Source organism: Heliangelus exortis, chromosome 23 (genome assembly GCF_036169615.1).
Source record: "Heliangelus exortis chromosome 23, bHelExo1.hap1, whole genome shotgun sequence".
Classification (NCBI taxonomy): Eukaryota; Metazoa; Chordata; class Aves; order Apodiformes; family Trochilidae; genus Heliangelus; species Heliangelus exortis.
In genome coordinates this window covers 1,957,717-1,976,002 of record NC_092444.1, presented here as the reverse complement: position 1 = coordinate 1,976,002, position 18,286 = coordinate 1,957,717, and the positions used below count along the sequence as shown (strand labels likewise).

General features: G+C 52.4%; 1 protein-coding gene across 1 annotated transcript; it reads right to left on the bottom strand.

Moving 5' to 3' along the window:
* Window positions 1–2,881: 2,881 nt before the first annotated feature.
* On the bottom strand, window positions 2,882–18,283 carry ZMYND12 (zinc finger MYND-type containing 12). The gene is made up of 8 exons (XM_071766831.1): window positions 18,192–18,283; window positions 16,633–16,774; window positions 9,985–10,155; window positions 7,829–7,999; window positions 6,505–6,627; window positions 5,517–5,637; window positions 4,265–4,410; window positions 2,882–3,147 (listed from the first exon to the last, which is right to left on the bottom strand). The coding sequence occupies exons 1-8, from the start codon at window positions 18,269–18,271 to the stop codon at window positions 3,028–3,030; spliced, it is 1,074 nt and encodes a 357-aa protein (XP_071622932.1). The 5' UTR covers window positions 18,272–18,283; the 3' UTR covers window positions 2,882–3,027.
* Between the last annotated feature and the right edge of the window lie 3 nt (window positions 18,284–18,286).

The following is an 18,286-nucleotide window of genomic DNA, read 5'->3' as shown; positions in this document are numbered from 1 at the left end:
GTGCACCCATCAGTGTCCCACGGAGTGGCACCAGGGTTGTGGCAGAGCCTTTCCCCTCTCAGCAGCATCAATCCCTGCTAATTGCTCAGGTCCCAGCTTGACGAAGCATTTCAAAAGCGTATTTGACTCGGGCCCAACTCAGCAAGGCAATTAAATGCACTCATAAATCCTCCTGAAGTAAATGAGACTTAATCGGAGGCTTAAAGCTCAGCTGAACTCAGACCTCAGCACTGGGGTGAGTTTCCCTTCACCTCTTTCCCAGCCCCACGAGGTTGTCACATGCTGGGGCACCTGAACCCGTCTGACTGCAGAACCCACGGCCCTTGGCTCTCCCAGGGGCTCCCCCAGCCCTTTTCCCACCTCCTTGGTTCTCCCAGGGGCTCCCCCAGACCTTTTCCCACCTCCTTGGTTCTTCCAGGGGCTCCCCCAGACCTTTTCCCACCTCCTTGGTTCTCCCAGGGGCTCCCCCAGACCTTTTCCCACCTCCTTCACACCCAGGGGCTCCCCCAGAACTTTTCCCACCTCCCTGGCTCTCCAAGCGGGTCCTTCAGCCCTTCTCCCACCTCTTTTACACGCAAGTGCTCCTCCAGCCCTTTTCCCACCTCCTTCACACCCAGGAGCTCTCCCATCCCTTTTTCCACCTCCTTCACACCCTGGGACTCCCCCAGCCCTTTTCCCACCTCCTTGGTTCTCCCAGGGGCTCCTCCAGCCCTTCTCCTACTTCCTCGGGTCTCCCAGGATCTTCTCCAGCCCTTTTCCCACCTTCTTCACACCCAGGGGCTCCTCCAGCCCTTCTCCTACTTCCTCGGGTCTCCCAGGATCTTCTCCAGCCCTTTTCCCACCTTCTTCACACCCAGGAGCTCCCCCAGCCCTTTCTCCACTTCCTTGTCTCTCCCAGGGGCTCCCCCAGCTCTTTTCCCACCTCCTTGGCTCTCCAAGGGGGTCCTCCATCCCTTTTCCCACCTCCTTCACACCCAGGAGCATTCCCATCCCTTTTCCCACCTCCTTCACACCCAGGGGCTCCTCCAGCCCTTTTTCCACCTCCTTGGCTCTCCCAGGGTCTTCCCCAAGTGGAACAAACCAGTCCCTGGGTACCCAGAGCTCCAGGAGTCCTCTGGAGCACTGCAGGAGGAGGGATGGCACCTTTGGGATGGAGGAACACTCCAGAGAGGTGCAACACCTCCCATGGATCCCACAGAATCATCCGGGTTGGAAAGGAGCTCTGGGATCACCAAGTCCAACCCTTCCTCCACTCCCCCCGTGGTTCCCAGCCCATGGACTCAGTGGTTCTTCCTAAACATTCCTAAAAGACATCCAGGCTCTTCCTAAAACCCCCCAGGGATGGAGAATCCACCCCCTCCCTGGGCAGCCCATTCCAGTGCCTGAGCACCCTCTCTGCAAAGAATTTTTTCCTAATATCCAACCTAAACCTTCCCCAGGAAGCAGAAAAAAGAAAAATCCAAGGGACAGTGGACACCCCAGCACTGGCTTGTCCAAAAGTAACACCCAAACACCCCCTCCTGACCCCTTTCCTCCTCCAAAAAAGGGTGGATGGCAAAGCCACCCTGGGCTGCTTGTTGGAGGTGAAAAATCACAACTTTCAGGGGAGAGGAGCATGAAAAAAAAATCATTCCACTTCCCCAAAGTTGGGGGTTTCTCCCTCTCACATCCTTATTTCCACAGCCAGGGGAAGGAGGAATCAGTCCTACAACTCAGTCCTGAGCCCCCTGCACCCCAATCTCAGTCCTAATCCTCTGCCCTCATGCACCCCACTCCTGCACCCCCATCCTGCATCCCAGCACATCCCAGGCCTGGATCCCAACCCCAAGGCATCCCTCCCCAGTCCTGCACAATTTATCCCAGTCTTGCACCCTGATGCATTCCCATTCCAACCCCAACACATCCCAATCCTGCACCCCAGTGCATCCCAACTCTAATCCTACCTTTAAATTAATCCCAATGCATCCCAATCCTGCACCCAACCTGAAGCCCTTCCCCCCAATTAATCTTGATGCATCCCCACCCCCACCCTGCATCCCAGCACATCCCAGGCCTGGATCCCAACCCCAAGGCATCCCTCCCCAGTCCTGCACAATTTATCCCAGTCTTGCACCCTGATGCATCCCCATTCCAACCCCAACACATCCCAATCCTGCACCCCAGTGCATCCCAAATCTAATCCTACCTTTAAATTAATCCCAATGCACCCCAATCCTGCACCCAACCTGAAACCCTTTTCCCCAATTAATCTTGATGCATCCCCACCCCCATCCTGCATCCCAGCACATCCCAGGCCTGGATCCTCCCCAGTCCTGCAAAATTTACCCCAGTCTTGCACCCTGATGCATCCCCATTCCAACCCCAACACATCCCAATCCTGCACCCCAGTGCATCCCAACTCTAATCCTATATTTAAATTAATCCCAGTGCATCCCAATCCTGCACCCAACCTGAAACCCTTCCCCCCAATTAATCTTGATGCATCTCCACCCCCACCCTGCATCCCAGCACATCCCAGGCCTGGATCCCAACTCCCTGGCATTCCAATCCCTGATCCCCCTCTCTATATTCTCTCCCCATGTCCCCCCAGGTGCTTTCCTGGGGGTTCAGGTGTCCCCCAGCCCAGCCAGGCACCCAGCAAAGATTTTCCCTTTGTCCCTCCCTGGTATCTCCCTCATCAAACTGGGAGGCAGATGGAGGGAACAGGTCCCAAACAGACCTCAGCTCCTGGCCACACAATGCCAGGACGTCAGAGGCTGTTTGCTCACTCATGAATCATTAATGGTTTCTGCAGCCTGTGCTGGGTGCTCTTCCCTTTCCCCACCCTCACCCTGCTATGGAGGAATGGGCTGAAGAGGTTGAGCAGCACCTGAAAATTCCCTGCTAGCAAAAGGTTGAATTTTTAAATGTTTGAAGAGGCTTAGGAACACGTCTGGAAAGAAGGCAGGAGCAGGGAGGAGAGATGGGAGGTAACCTTTGTTTGCAGCACCTCAGCTGCCAGGTAACCCAACCCCCAAAATAAATTCTTTATTTTGTGCTGGAAAGCTGGGAGTTTATCAACTTCAACAAATGATCAATGGGTTCCAGAGACTCTTGCTGGGGCAGCTGTTTCAGCAGCTCGAGGGCTTTCAGCCCCACCTCGTGAGCCTGGAAGGGAAGAAGAGGAAAGGGAAAGGACTGGTCAGGAATGGGACTTTTCTCAAGGAAATGTTCAGACACCTGCAGAGGCTCTTTGGGAGGGCTGCACCAGAGCTGATCCAGGCTCCAGGCTCTCAGCTGCCTGTTTCAGAGGGTGACCTCCAGAAGCTGCTTTACAGGAGAGGGGAAAGCTGCCAGGAGATATCATATTGAGGAGCCAGTGGTGCAGACAAGAGGAGATTATCAACCCCAACCCCCACTCTGCAGCTCATCACCTCCCATCTAATGCTCAGCTCAACATTCCCAAAGCTATTTCAGGAAAACCACAAACACACCAAAAAAAAAACCGAACCAAAAAAACCCAGCTGTATTAACTCAGTCTGAATTAAATCCCTCGTTTCCCTTGGTAGCTCTTCCAGGAATTAGGAATTTTCACTATTCTAAATCTTTGCCTTCTTTCTTGGTTTTGTTTCTTTGTGCCTTCCCACTGTCACACATCACTGTGGTGGCTTTTTCCAATAAAATTACAAAATAAATCAGTAATCTGGATTTTCACCCTCCAAAACTCAGGAACTTGGCCTTTTGAGCTCTTAGCCTGAGCCCAGGGGCCTGATTTCCAGATGCTTTACTGAAAATCAATGATTGCTGAGGCAGAGAACTGAGCACTCTTGAAGTCAGCAGCTGCATCTGGAATTTTTAGGCATCAAAATGCAGGGTGAAAACTCAAAGCTGAATGACAGGGTCCAGCAGAGTGAACCTGCTGGTGAACCACCACGGGAATTACAGGGAGACACGAGCAAGGCCAATGTCTGGCTCCCTGCAGAACACCCCCCCTGATGTCCACAGGCAGCCTGGGACAGGCAGTGACCCTGCCAGGACATCCCAGATAAAGGAAAAAACCAGGGAATGTGGGGTCAGGGTGGATGGATGGCCTGGCAGAGACCAAACCAGATCCTGGGGGCTTTATTGTGGCTTCCTGCACAGCTACCAAAACAACTTTGTCCTTGGGCATCTGGGGCTGTGAGGCTGCTGGGGGCTCAGCAGAGGTGTGAGGTGAACACTGGCACCTGGGATGGGGTGAAACAGAGTCAGGAACCCCCCCTGGAGCCTTCAGAGAGGACCTTACCTTGGGAAAATCCATGTTCAGGTAATGCAGCATGGCAAGGGCGTGCAGGACTCGGGCTGTTTCCCCAGGTTGTTGCTTTAGAGTCTGCTCTCTGATGTCCAGCACTGCACTCAGCACCTGGAATGCTTCTGCTTTCTGGGCTCCAGCTGCATTAGGAATGAAATAACTGAGTTAGATGGATGGATGGAAGAGAATATATTCAAAACTACCCAATTATCTCTTCTAGACATCAAAGCATTTCTACTACAAGCATCAAGTGTCCCAGCTCCATGCAAATCCCACCCCCATCAACAGATCTCTTCATCCAGGCAGTGTGTGAGCAGCCTTTAGTGAGGAAGGGCAGTCCCAGCAGCTGGATGAGAAGAGCCACTTTTTCACTCCTGTCATAACTGGGGGTGGTGTCAGGCAACCCTGGCTTGGTGGGGTTTGTGATGGGATGGAGACAGTGCCAGGTAATGGGATTTCCAGGACTGCTGCTCTTTATCCCTGCTGGCACAGATGGCAGCAGGAAGTGAAGGAGCAGAGCCCAGCCTGACCTCAGGGGAGGGAATCACAGGATGTCAGCTCGGAAGGGACCCCTGGGATCATCTGCTCCAACCCTTCCAAGATTATTCTTGATGTGAGATATCTCACAGTACCCATCGAGCTGAGACTTCAAACTTTCCAGAGTGAGGGAATCCCCCCCTTCCCCTGGGAGACCATTCCAAGGTCTGACTGTCCTCAGAGTGAAAAATTTTCCTCTTGTGCTCAGTTGGAACCTGAAGGAAATGAGAAGGGGAGTGCCAGTGTATGTCCTGATGCTTTGTGCACCTTTGTGCACCCAGTGAGAGTCTGCCCAGCTTCTCTCCCAAGAGTATCCTCCAGATTAATACATCCAATTATCAGCAAACACTATTCCTCTGTGTCCTGCTGCTCCAGAGGGTAGAGCTGTAAACCTGCCTAAGTGAGATGAGATGTCACTTTCACATAATTAAATAGAGACAAAGGAGCTGTAAGAGAAATGAGAACCTTGATGTGGAATTGAATCCTGAAAGGCAAAAACCTTGTGTTGTTACAGTCCCTGCCAAACCCAACGTGCAAAGCTGGGTTTCCACGTGAACACCCCCACTCCTCAAGTGACCTCTGTTGTTCCACCCAGCACCAGAAACACCCCTGGGTCCCCCTCACAGACAGAAATGCCCCTCACAAAGCCTGAGTGCTGCAAACCACGGGCTGCAGGGGTTGTGTAAAACCCAAAGGGCTCGGTGCTTACTCATCCTTCCCTCGCTGCCTTCCCTCTCCTGGCTGAGCAGAGACATTTCCGGCTGTGACTTGAGAATCTGCTCCTGAGCTTGGACTGACTTCAGGAGAAAGGCATGCCAGATGCTGGTCACCTATCAGGAAGCAAATGAATGATTTCTCTTGTATGAATACGTGGTATTTAGCGAGGAGTTGTTCTCTAAACAATGCGTCCTGCGATGCACCTCCCTGCCACAATAACCCGAGTGAGTGCCTGCTGGGCAGTGAGCTGGCTGCTGCCAAGCAGGGTGGCTCACCTGGAAAGCTGACTGATCTCTCCAGGGCAGCCTCACATCTCCATCTGTCTGCTAATTTTCACCAAACTTCAACCAATCTACCTAAATCCTTAACCAAAAGCAAATTTGGTTGGAGTCTGCCAGGAGAACGGGGAGAGCGCGGAGCTGCCGGAGCCTCCTTCCCCCAGAAAATCAGGCTCAGCAAATAAAAGCTCTTTGATTTTTTTCAGTTATTAAGGTGTTAATTGTTACTTCCCTCACTCCTGGACATCTTTTACCAGCCTGGTTTTTCATTGATTCTCAGAACAAATTTCACAGGGCCCATTTGTATCCCACTGCTCGGCAGCTCCTCCCTGGCCATGGAAACTCCTTGGCAACCCTTTGTAGGACCCTCTTTAACCTCTGGCACTGTCTTTGGTAGCAAAGAGGTTTTTTTAACAAGGTTTGGCTGCCCAAATTGAAGACAACTTGAATATTTTTACAGAGTAAGGATTTCTCTCTCCTACAGAATTTCTCTCTCCTACAGAATTTCTCTCTCCTAGTTTTAACTCTGAGAAATATTTAAGCACGAAAAAAGTTGCTGGGATTGATCCTTAAAGGCAAAACTGCACTGGATGTGGTCAGCATTGCATTAAAAGCTGTCAGAAACATGAAAAATATTGGAAAGAATAGAGGAAAATAATAATAAAAATAAAATTATGAAGGATGAGCTTTGGTTCTACCAACCTCAGTATAGAGGGAGTTTGCTATGTCCATTTTGTCCTGGTGAAGGAAAATATTGGCCATGTGGAAATACCCTCCAGAGATTTCAGTAGATTTTAGTCCAAATGCAGAACTAGCAAGGTAAATCTGAAATTGATATTTAAAAAAAAAAAAAAAAAAAAAAAAAGGCAGAATTTTAATGTTCACACCAAACCTGGGAAATGTTTCACTAGAGGAGCACTGCAGACATTCCCTTCTTTTCCTTTGCAACTCTAGCATCAGTTATACCCAATTCTGACTGCAAACTGCACTAAAAAAGCTGCATTTGGGGTTTTATCCAGAGGAATGCAACGTGACTGGGTGGGGCAGAGGAATTTTCTCCCAACCTCTCCCCCCCCTGATGTGTGGGGCAAGTTTCCCACACCTCCTGTGCAACCTGGAGGTCTCAGGTCCCCAACCTGCTGCAGCTTTCAGCTCTCCTGGTGCCTTTTTCCCCCCCTGCAGCCCCAGCCCAGGGAGGCACTGGTGCATTCCAGCTATTCTGAGCTGGGCTGTGACTCTCAGCAGGCTTCAGGCACGTAGCCAAAGTTCAGGCAGGTCCTGGGCTGCTCTGACGTAGAGCAGTGAGTTGTTAATGGCAAAAAAAAAAAAAAAAAATAAAATTATTACCTGCCACCCTTTCAGGCACCAGTGGCACAGTGGGGACTCTCCCAAAAAAAGTTTACACATTAAGCCAGGCTGGGGGTGGATTTGTGACAATACAAAGGATCTGATTCTCCTCTGTGTCATCACTGACACCCACACAAAGCAGCTCTGAAGTTTAAGAGAGGAGGGGAGGCATCACTCTGCACTGGATAAATTTAGTCTGCACGGGACAGAAATAGGATGTGGAGTTCATCTGCCTTTGGGGGATCAAATGACAGGCAAAGCATCCCCAGGAACACAGCTGGAAAGAACCTCTCCAAACTGCTCTCCTGGCTAAAAAGATTGAATTGGGGAAAACGCTGCTGAACCTGACACTTCAGGAGTTAAATGAGGGATTTAAATGAGAGTTAAACTGCTGCCTCACAGAAAGGTATGGGGAAAATGACAGCCAAAAGATAAAGCAAGCTTGCTGTTGAATAAAAGGCAACTCTACCAGTTTTGAGAGAGGAATGTGTGCTTTCAGGACTGTAACCAAGCTGGTGGATAAATTCCCAAGACAGGGACAGCCACTTCAAGGACAAGTGGTAAAACACAGCTTTGGTGCCACTTGGACACAGAGGTCTCCTGGAGCTGGGCAGTCCAGGTGTTCACAACACGTGAGAAGGAAAGCAAATGAAGTGTTTCTGTGTTTGAGTTGGCTCACATCATTGGCCAGGTGATACAAAGCCTGCTCAAAGTTTCCTTTTGCAACACAGAGGAGCCCCAGCCCACGCTGTAACTTAGACTGAACAGCAATGCTGCACTCTGGGGTTTTCAGGACAATCCACTCAGCCTGGGAGAGATACTTGGATGCCTCCTGCAGATGGCCAATACCTGAAATGACAGAAATACAGAAATAAGCAGGTTGGAGAGCAGCCAGACAGAGAGGGACCTGGGAGTCTGGATTGCCAGGAAGCTGAAGAGGAGGCAGCAGTGTGCCCAGGTGGCCAAGAAGGCCAATGGCATCCTGGGCTGGCTCAGGAACAGCGTGGCCAGCAGGTCCAGGGAAGGGATTCTGCCCCTGTGCTCAGCCCTGGGGAGGCCACAGCTTGAGTCCTGTGTCCAGTTCTGGGCCCCTCAGCTCAGGAAGGAGATTGAGGTGCTGGAGCAGGTCCAGAGAAGAGCAAGGAGGCTGGGAAGGGATCCAGCACAAGTCCTGTGAGGAAGGGCTGAGGGAGCTGGGGGTGTTGAGGCTGGAGAAGAGGAGGCTCAGGGGAGACCTCATCACTCTCTCCAACTCCCTGAAAGGAGGTTGGAGCCAGGGGGGGGTTGGGCTCTTTTCCCAGGCAACTCTCAGCAAGACAAGAGGGCACAAGAGGTCTCAAGTTGTGCCAGGGGAGGTTTAGGTTGGACATGAGAAAGAATTTCTTTAGGGAGAGGGTGCTCAGCCATTGGAATGGGCTGCCCAGGGAAGGGGTGGATTCTCCATCCCTGGAGATATTTCAAAAGAGCCTGGATGTGGCACTCAGTGCCATGGGCTGGGAACCACGGGGGGAGTGGAGCAAGGGTTGGACTTGATGAGCTCTGAGGTCCCTTCCAACCCAGCCCATTCTGTGATTCTATGAAAGCATTTTTAATTCAGCAATGGAGATAAGTGCCATTATCCCTCTGCAGCAGTTTGATACTCTGCAATCCCCTCTCCTGAGTGCTCCTTAGTCAGGTTTCAGAATCAAATTTCCAGTGTCTACAAGTGCAAGAGAGGCCAGCACCTGCCTAGTGCTCTGAGTATCTCTGAAACGTGTTCACAACAGGGTAGCAGCAGCCACCACTGACTCACACACTATCACACTACAATTACTCACAGGATTATTTTTTCCCCCTTCTCTCAGCACCCCATTTAAACCAATTCTTGACTGAGCTCACCTCTACCAGCAGAGCATTGTGTCTGCTCCTGGATTAGCCATGACTGACAGTGACTTCCCAACCTTTCCACCTGCAGCTGAGGAGAGCAGCTCTCCACCTGCTGAGTCTAATTTGTCATTTTTCATAAAGCAGCCAGGCAGTGATAAAAAGCTCTGCTGCAGGCAGGGAGAGCATTTGTGAATGAACCCAGGGATTCCTCTGATGCAATGGCCTGGGAAATGTTTGCTGCTTCCCCGAGATAAGAGGGCAACCAACCACCCAGGGGAATGCACAGCTCTGGAGAACCATCCAAAGCCCCACAGGTAAAGAAGAGATTTGCATGCTGCTTCTCTTGTGGGGGATGGAGAAAAGGTTTCATTGATCTCATCTGGGGCTGTTCAGGCTGGAGAAGAGGAGGCTCAGGGGAGACCTCATCACTCTCTCCAACTCCCTGAAAGGAGGTTGGAGCCAGGGGGGTGTTGGGCTCTGCTCCCAGGCAACTCTCAGCAAGACAAGAGGGCACAAGAGGTCTCAAGTTGTGCCAGGGGAGGTTTAGGTTGGACATTAGAAAGAATTTCTTTAGGGAGAGGGTGCTCAGCCATTGGAATGGGCTGCCCAGGGAAGGGGTGGATTCTCCATCCCTGGAGATATTTCAAAAGAGCCTGGATGTGGCACTCAGTGCCATGGGCTGGGAACCACAGGGGGAGTGGAGCAAGGGTTGGACTTGGTGATCCCAGAGGTCCCTTCCAACCCAGCCCATTCTAGGATTCTATGATCACAGGGAGTGATTCTCTTCCCCAGACCCACACAGCAAAAGGGAGGGGGGACACCTCTCTCTCTGCAGTGCCCTTGAGGCAGGGCAGGGTATGGAGATACAGCAGAGCCGGTCCTGTCCTGATAAATGGAAAAAGGAAACCAGAAACCTGACCCAAGGGAGGTCCTGCCCTTGTCAGTGTTCCTATTTAGACAATACTTCCCAGTGGAGGCCAGAGCCAGGACGAGATAAGCAGGCACCAAGTGCACCGAGTCGGGGCCGTGGAGCTCGGTGCCGAAGCGCAGGGCGTGCAGCGCTGCGGGAATCGCTTCCGCTGCCTTCCCATCCAGAACCAACTCCTGGGATCGGCTCTGAGCCAGGGATGTGAGCTGCTTCTGTAGGGAGAGAGAGAGGGGAGAGGGAGGGGAGCATGGGGAGAAGCAGGACAAGAGGAGGAGGGAGAGATGGAGGAGGTGGAGGAAGAGGAGGAGGAAGAGAAGGAGGAGGAGAAAGAGAAGGAGAAGGAGAAGGAGAAGGAGAAGAAGGAGAAGGAGAAGGAGAAGGAGAAGGAGAAGGAGAAGGAGAAGGAGAAGGAGAAGGAGAAGGAGGGAGAAGGGAGAAGGAGAAGGAGAAGGAGAAGGAGAAGGAGAAGGAGAAGGAGAAGGAGAAGGAGGGAGAAGGGAGAAGGAGAAGGAGAAGGAGAAGGAGAAGGAGAAGGAGAAGGAGAAGGAGAAGGAGAAGGAGAAGGAGAAGGAGGGAGAAGGGAGAAGGAGAAGGAGAAGGAGAAGGAGAAGGAGAAGGAGAAGGAGAAGGAGAAGGAGAAGGAGGGAGAAGGGAGAAGGAGAAGGAGAAGGAGAAGGAGAAGGAGAAGGAGAAGGAGAAGGAGAAGGAGAAGGAGAAGGAGGGAGAAGGGAGAAGGAGAAGGAGAAGGAGAAGGAGAAGGAGGAGAAGGAGAAGGAGAAGGAGAAGGAGAAGGAGAAGGAGAAGGAGAAGGAGAAGGAGAAGGAGAAGGAGAAGGAGAAGGAGAAGGAGGGAGAAGGAAAAGGAGAAGGAGAAGGAGAAGGAGGAGGGAGAAGGGAGAAGAAGGAGAAGGAGGAGAAGGAGAAGGAGAAGGAGAAGGGAGAAGGAGAAGGAGAAGAGAAGGAGAAGGAGGAGGGAGAAGGGAGAAGGGAGAAGGAGAAGGAGAAGGAGGAGAAGGAGAAGGAGAAGGGAGAAGGAGAAGGAGAAGGGAGAAGGAGGAGGAGGAGAAGGAGAAGGTGAGGGGGAAAGGGAGGAAGAAGAAGAAGCAGAAAGTAGAAAGATGAAGAAGGAGAAGGAGGACAAGAGGAGAAAGAGGACAAGGAGAAGAAGGAGAAAGAGAAGGAGGAGGAGGAGAAGGTGAGGGGGAAGGAGAAGGAAAAGCATAAAGGAGCAAGAAGGAGGACAAGAGGAGAAAGAAGACAAGAAGGAGAAGAAGGAGAAGTACCAGGACCATGCATGGCCTCTTTTCACATTCAAGTTTGCAAACTGTGAAACAGTGCTGGTAATGTTCTTTGTGTCTGTAATTAATGGATGGGAACTAAAGCTGTCATATTAGAGCCTGGCTTTCCCTCCTACTTCTAGAAGGAACAGCTTAGGACATCCTCTTGGGTCATGTGGTGTCTTATGAGTCAAAGAATCCCTGAAGCCTACAAAAAAGGGCTAATAAGGCTGCAGCAATAAAAGCTGTGAAGCACAGAAAATGATCATCACAAGACCAAAGAAAAGATTAAACAAAGGGGCTAGAAGGGGAGGGCTGTGCTGACAGTAATAACTCTGACTCACAGCGGGCAGTGGAGCGTAGGGTCTGCCAGGCTGGTGCCAGCATGGCCCAGCTCCAGCTACAGGAGACCAAGTCTGGAAGCAAGGGGAGAGCTCCTCGTGTGGTTCAGCAGCTTCTTCCCACCCTCTCCGGGCCAGTTCTGGGCCTGGCATTTTGGGAACAGAGTCTGGAAAAGGGGGGGAAACACAAGAACACCCCAACACACCGCATCCTACTGCAGTAGCTCCATCACCCACGCTGGCTCTGGTGGTTAAGCAGCTTCTGCAGCATTTTTTTGGTGCCAGAATCCATGTTTCCTGTATGTACAGCTGCCCCCTGCTTTCTGCTGCTGCTTGCAAGTCCTGTTTGCTTTGATGTTTCCACCACAAACCTCTCTGTGGCTGTGGCTGCGGCCGCTGCCGACACCGTGGCCTCGCCACACGCTGGGGGGTGCCAGTGAAAATGGGTCAGGATGCTTGGTTATCCATCCCTCTTGGCCTTCAGGATAATCCTTGCACACCCCCAGTGCTGCTGGGTTGTCTTTTCAGGCAAGGGGTGCAGCAGGAAAGCTGCCTGGAATGAAATGGTGTTGCTGGGAGGCTCTTGCTGGAGGCACCCGGGCAGTGTGTGCTGGCAGAAAATACCTTTTTCTCTCTTCTTTTCCAGTTGTGGCTGAGCAGAGGGCAGAAAAAGCCCCAAAAAGCCCCAAAGCACTCAAACCCGAGTGCTTTTGGAGGTTGGGCTTTGGTGTTTAGCTGAGATTTAAGGGAGGCCATGGGCAAGGAACAGCTCAGGGCCAGGGAAGCTCAAGGACAGACTGAGCGTTCCTGGAGAGCTGAGGCAGAGGGACAGCTTTTCTGGGAAAATAAGAGCTCTGAAGAACACACCCTGGGGTGACAGCACCCTGCTGCACCAGGGAGAGCTGTGAAAACACCAGCTGTCCCCTCTCCAGCCCCTGAGCCAGGGAGTGAAAAGGCAGCAAGCCCAGGCAGTGCTGGGGAGCACCCGGTCAGCAGCTGCTCAGGGCAAGGAGCAAGAAAAGCTGCTACTTATCAGGGTGCCTTCTCCATCTGGGTCATTCCTTCTCTGCAGGGACCAGCACTGAGTTTGGAGTGTGTCCCCCCACAGGTTGTCCCTGTCCTGAGGTGCTGGAGCTCAGGGTGATCCCTTTTTCCCTTCCTTGTCCACAGGATCCTCGCCACTTCCCGTGGGGACCTGCAGACACCTGAGGGATGAGGACAAGCTGAGGGTTGGAATCCTGCACAGCTCCCAGGAGGAGAAAAAAGGGCAGGAGAGAGGAGCCCTGGAGTGCTGAGTGTTTCAGACAGCAGCTCCAAGCCTCGGGGGGATCCTTGGCTTTGGTCTGAGTTCTCATCTCCCACGTGGCCGGGACCTGTGAACTTCCAGCTCCTTTCATCTCTGCTGCAGTTGCAAAGTTTGGTGGTTTTTTTTTTTTCTCTGAAGATTCCCCCCACGCAGCTTTTTTTCCCCCAGTTGGGGCTGGAGGAGGCTGAGGACCCCAGGTGGTTGTTGGGGGGGGGTCAGAACACACTTGGGCTTGAAAAAATGACAAAGTTCAAGAGGAGGGCAGGGTTAGGCTCCCAGTTGTGTCCAAACCCCCATCTGGAGGGTCCAAAGCTCTCTTTTAGGGCTCAAAACCTCAGGTTTAAGTCCCAAAGCCTCAATTTGAGGGTACCAAGCTTGGATCCCAGGGTTGAAAGCCTCATTTTTAGGGTCCAAACTCTCACTTCAGGGTGCAAACCCCTTCCTCAGGGCTCAAATCTCATTTTCATGATGTGCAATGCCTCCTTTTGAGTGTCCAAAGACCCATTTTGAGGGTGTGAAACCCCACTTTTAGGACCCAAAATTCTAATTTAAAGCCCAGCTTGGTCTTTTAGTACCTGCAGCCTCATTTTTAGGACCCCCAGTTGCATTTTGAGGCTCCAAAAGCCACATTTAATCCCACTTTTAAGACTCCAAGGCTCACTTTCAAGACCTAGGGTATCATTTTGAAGCCCCAAACCTGAACTCCCAGCCTCATTTTCAGCTCCAAAGCTGCATTTTGAGTGGCCAAAGCCTCACTTTGAGGTCCAAAAGGTCATTTTCAGGATCCAGCCAGGTATTTTCAGGCTGCCTGTTGAGTCAGTTGGAGCTGCCACCTGCAGCCAGCGTGGATGGGCTGGGGCACAGAACTTTTTTTGTACCCAGGGGCTGCTCTGAGCTGACATCAGGCAGGCAGGTGAGGCCATTCTACAAACAGAAACTTGGAGTTGTGTCAGTTTGGAGCTGCTGTCTGCAGGCAACCCCCTGGCTATGTTGACAAAAGCAGATTTCTATCAACAAAGCTTTGGAGCAGGGATTGAGGCATGAAATTCATAACCTCCTCTGGCTCTGGGCTTCCTGCCCCTTCCCCCAGCCCATGGGGCATTTGGATCTGTAGGAGTTTTCCCCTCTCCTGGCTGAGGCTCCAGCTGAGTGTTTTCTAAACAAACCCCAGTGCAGGAGTTTGTGAAGTAGAGCAAAAATGTCCAAAAAGTCATAAACCCACAGGCAAGCTCAAAGCAAGTTTTTTTTTTTTTTTTTTCTCTGCTCATCATCAGATTACAGAGCTTTTCCTTCAGCTCCAAACATCTTTCAGGAGTTTTCCTTGGCTCTGGGTGACAAAGTCACCAAGATGGGGCAGTGAATAATTCCCCCCTCTCCATGCTGCTCTGCCAGCCTGTCCTGCACCTTGCAAATGGCATTTTTTAGGTCTGGAGCTGCAGTGGTGCTGTGGAAGCAGGAGGTAGCAAGGTGTTTCCACTCCTTTCAGTCTTTTTTTTTATGTGAGGAGGAAGCCAAAGTGCCCCTGCACACACTGTTCCCAACACCTATTGTATTTAAACAGCCTGGAGACAAAGGAACAAATGTAAGAGGGTTGTTAAAGATCCTATAAAAATCCTCACTTGGGAAAACAATCAGGCTTTGCTCTGGGGCAGTTTTCCCATGGAATCCTTGCCAGCCTGGGCTGGGGTGTGTGGTGCCATCCCAGGGAGTGCCTCACCCTTCTCCTCCAGCCCCATCCTCCTCCTGTCTTCCCCTGGCACTTAATCCCAAATTATTTCTTGCCTTTCAGCTCATCCAGGAGCTCTGGCTTCATCTGGGGGCCACGTGGCTCCTTGTGAGGTGTGGATCTGGGGTTCAGGGGCAGGAAATCCAGGGAGGTGACAGCAGGATGCTCCTCACCCCAGTGTTTACCTAGAGGTGAAGTTTCTTGGGAAAAGCTGAAGCAGTGAAGGATGCAAAAAAAAGCTGCCAAGACCAAAGATCAGCTCATAGGAAACCCAGAGCAATGAAGCTTTTGGGTTTTTTCCTGCTGCTTCTGGGATGGGCTCTTCCCACGTGGCTCTTCCCTCCAGACCTTGCTCAACCACCCTGCCTGTCATTTCCAAACCCAAGGGATTGTCAGTGCTTGATTCCTACAAAGCCTGAGGGAATTTGGTGCCAAAAAAGCCATTGTGTGCTCTCACCAAGCAGGACTTCAGCCCACACAGGTTCCACCTCTTCCAGCCTGGGTCCTTCTGGATGTTCCCAAGCCAAGAGGGCAGAAAAAACCCCTTAAAAATATTTAAAAGCCAGAAGATGCTCTTCTCAGTGGCACCACCACAGCCACCACCTCCCTTTCTGCCCTCCTATTGTTCTGTGATCAGGAGTTGTGCAATGACCAAAGGGTAATTTATTTTTTTCTGGGCAAGATAATTTTCAGTTGCAGTCTTGGGGTTGTTTTATTTTATCAACAGGGTGAAAAAGCAGATCCTGCCACTCCACAAACAAACAAGAAAAAAAAAAAGAGAGTTGAAAAACCACTGGAGCTGGAAAGAAACTGCACAACTTCACCACCCACGAGGCCAAAATGCAGAGATAAAAGCCTGAGTGGGAAAGGGTGTTTTAACTTGGCCAGGTAAACAAAGAGAGGGGACTTTATTTCTCCTCCCTCTGCTTGGAGCCAGGGGAATCCCTCTCATCAGGGAAGGATGAGGGCAGCTTGGGAGAAGCAAAACTCAGCTGGAGGCCAAAGGAGAGAGGTTAAACCCCTGGTGAGGAGGGAATCACAGAGGGTGAAGGGTTGGAAGGGACCTGGAAGGATCCAGTCCAGCCCCAGAGCAGGGTCACCTCCAGCAGGAGCTCCAGGATTGCCCCAGGAAGCCCAGGACTCTGAGTAAAGGCTGTGGAAAAGACAGGAGGCTGCAGCAGGGCCCCATCTCTCCTCATCACAGAGGTTTTGTTTGCCTAAAAAACCCCTAAAGCTCTGCAACCAGGTCCTGAAGTGCCCTCCCGAGGCCTGAGCTGGAGGAAGAGCTCAGCCTGAGGCTCCCTGGCTGCCCTTTGGAGTGGCTTTTGTTATCCCTGCACATCCCTGGAGTGTCCTGTTATCCCTGGAATGTCCTGTTATCCGTGCACATCCCTGGAGTGTCCTGTTATCCCTGGAGTGTCTTGTTATCCCTGGAATGTCCCGTTATCCCTGCACATCCCTGGAATGTCCCGTTATCCCTGGAGTGTCCTGTTATCCCTGGAATGTCCCGTTATCCCTGCACATCCCTGGAGTGTCTTGTTATCCCAGCACATCCCTGGAGTGTCCCATTATCCCTGCACATCCCTGGAGTGTCCTTTGTTATCCCTGCACATCCCTGGAATGTCCTTTGTTATCCCTGCACATCCCTGGAGTGTCCTGTTATCCCTGGAGTGTCCTGTTATCCCTGGAGTGTCCCATTATCCCTGCACATCCCTGGAGTGTCCTGTTATCCCTGCACATCCCTGGAATGTCCCGCTATCCCTGGAATGTCCCGTTATCCCTGCACATCCCTGGAGTGTCCTGTTATCCCTGGAATGTCCTGTTATCCCTGCACATCCCTGGAGTGTCCTGTTATCCCTGGAGTGTCCTGTTATCCCTGCACATCCCTGGAATGTCCCGTTATCCCTGGAATGTCCCGTTATCCCTGCACATCCCTGGAGTGTCCTGTTATCCCTGGAATGTCCTGCTATCCCTGCACATCCCTGGAATGTCCCGTTATCCCTGCACATCCCTGGAGTGTCCCGTTATCCCTGCACATACCTTCCTCTCCTCCAGCTGCTCTGCTCCTCGCTTCCTCTCCTCCTCAGAAGGGAGGAAGGGGAGGGGCGTGCGGATCGGAACCAGGAGGGGGCAGATCTGCTGGTGGATGCTGACCCAGTCAGCCCGCTGGTGATCCACAGCGCTGGGAAGGCAAGGGAAGAGCAGCGGCGGGTTGGGAATGATGCCAGAGGAGAGCGGTGCCCGTCGGGTTTTTTGGATTTCCCTCTCCAGAACCACCCGGAGCAGCCCCAGTCTGCTCCCAGTACAGTCCCAGTGCCTGTGCTGCCAAGTCACCCTCTGCTTGTCAAACCTGTCTCAGATCCCTCACCTGACGCTGAGGGAGGAGCGAACCCCTTTCCCCTCTGCCCCGAACCCCCCACACCTCGGGTCCCTCTGGAAGCGAGGAAGTTCACTCCCTGGGGCAGGGGTTGTGCAGCTCTGGAGCCCCTGCTGGGAGGGATGAGGAAAACTCCAGCTCTGAGGCTGGGGAGCATCTGCTCCCTGCCTGGTGAACCCCCCCTGCCTCCCTCCCTTTCTCCTTTCCTCTCTCCCTCTTTCCCTTCCTCCCTTTTTTCCCTTCTCCCTCCCTCCCTCCTTCCATTCCTCCCTCCTTCCCTTCCCTGCTCTGCCCTTCCCTTCTTTTTCCTTTTTTCCTTTTTTCCTTCCTTTTTTCCTTTTTTCCTTTTTTCCTTTTTTCCTTCCTTCCTTTTTTCCTTCCTTCCTTCCTTCCTTCCTTCCTTCCTTCCTTCCTTCCTTCCTTCCTTCCTTCCTTCCTTCCTTCCTTCCTTCCTTCCTTCCTTCCTTCCTTCCTTCCTTCCTTCCTTCCTTCCTTCCTTCCTTCCTTCCTTCCTTCCTTCCTTCCTTCCTTCCTTCCTTCCTTCCTTCCTTCCTTCCTTCCTTCCTTCCTCCCTCCCTCCCTCCTTCCTTCCTTCCTTTTTTTCCCTTCTCCCTCCCTCCTTCCCTTCCCTTCCCTGCCCTTCCCTTCTTTTTCCTTTTTTCCTTCCTTCCTTCCTCTCTCTCTCTCTCTCCTTTCCTCTCTCCCTTTCCTTTCCTCCCTTTTTTCCCTTCTCCCTCCCTCTTTCCCTTCCTCCCCTTCTCCCTTCTTTCCCTTCTCCCTTCCTCCTTCCCTTCCCTTCCTCCCTCTCTCCCTTCCTCCCCTTTTCCCTCCCTTTTCCCTCCCTTTTTCTCTCCTTCCCTCCCTCCCTTTTTCCCTCTCCCAGGCCCCATCCCTGCTCCCTGCTGAGCTTTCTTCCAGCCCTTCATCCCCAGGCTTCACCTCAGCCCTCACTCCCGTGTCCCGCGCTTTATCCCGGGATCACTCCCTTCCTCTCTCCCTCTTCCCACATCTTTTCCACCCCCCTGCGCCACCTCTGAGCCTCTCCCTGTCTCCTCAGCCCTTTCCCCGGGGATGCTCTCTGCCTCTCTCTGCCTCCAGGGCCTCACTCCGGACACTCTCCCGTCTCCTGGGCTTTTTCCTGCTTCCCGGAGCTTCCCCTCGGGTCTCCTCCCTGTATCCCAAGCCCCTCTCCCCCCTCACCCCCTCCCTCCGGGGCTCTCACCAGTAGAACGTGACGCGGCAGCTGCCGCAGCGGAGCCGCCCCACGGCCCCGCACACCTCGCACCTCCCGGTACCCTCCATCTGGCCCCCCCCCCC

What these genes read in the sequence shown, in the direction of transcription:
- ZMYND12 (XM_071766831.1), bottom strand. Translation starts at nt 18,271, where the DNA reads ATGGAGGGTACCGGGAGGTGCGAGGTGTGCGGGGCCGTGGGGCGGCTC. An exon ending in TCCTGGCTCTGGCCTCCACT is followed by an intron (nt 8,000 to 9,984) that starts GGGAAGTATTGT and finishes TCTGTCATTTCA; the next exon opens with GGTATTGGCCATCTGCAGGA. An exon ending in TGAACATGGATTTTCCCAAG is followed by an intron (nt 3,148 to 4,264) that starts GTAAGGTCCTCT and finishes CTTCCCTTCCAG; the next exon opens with GCTCACGAGGTGGGGCTGAA.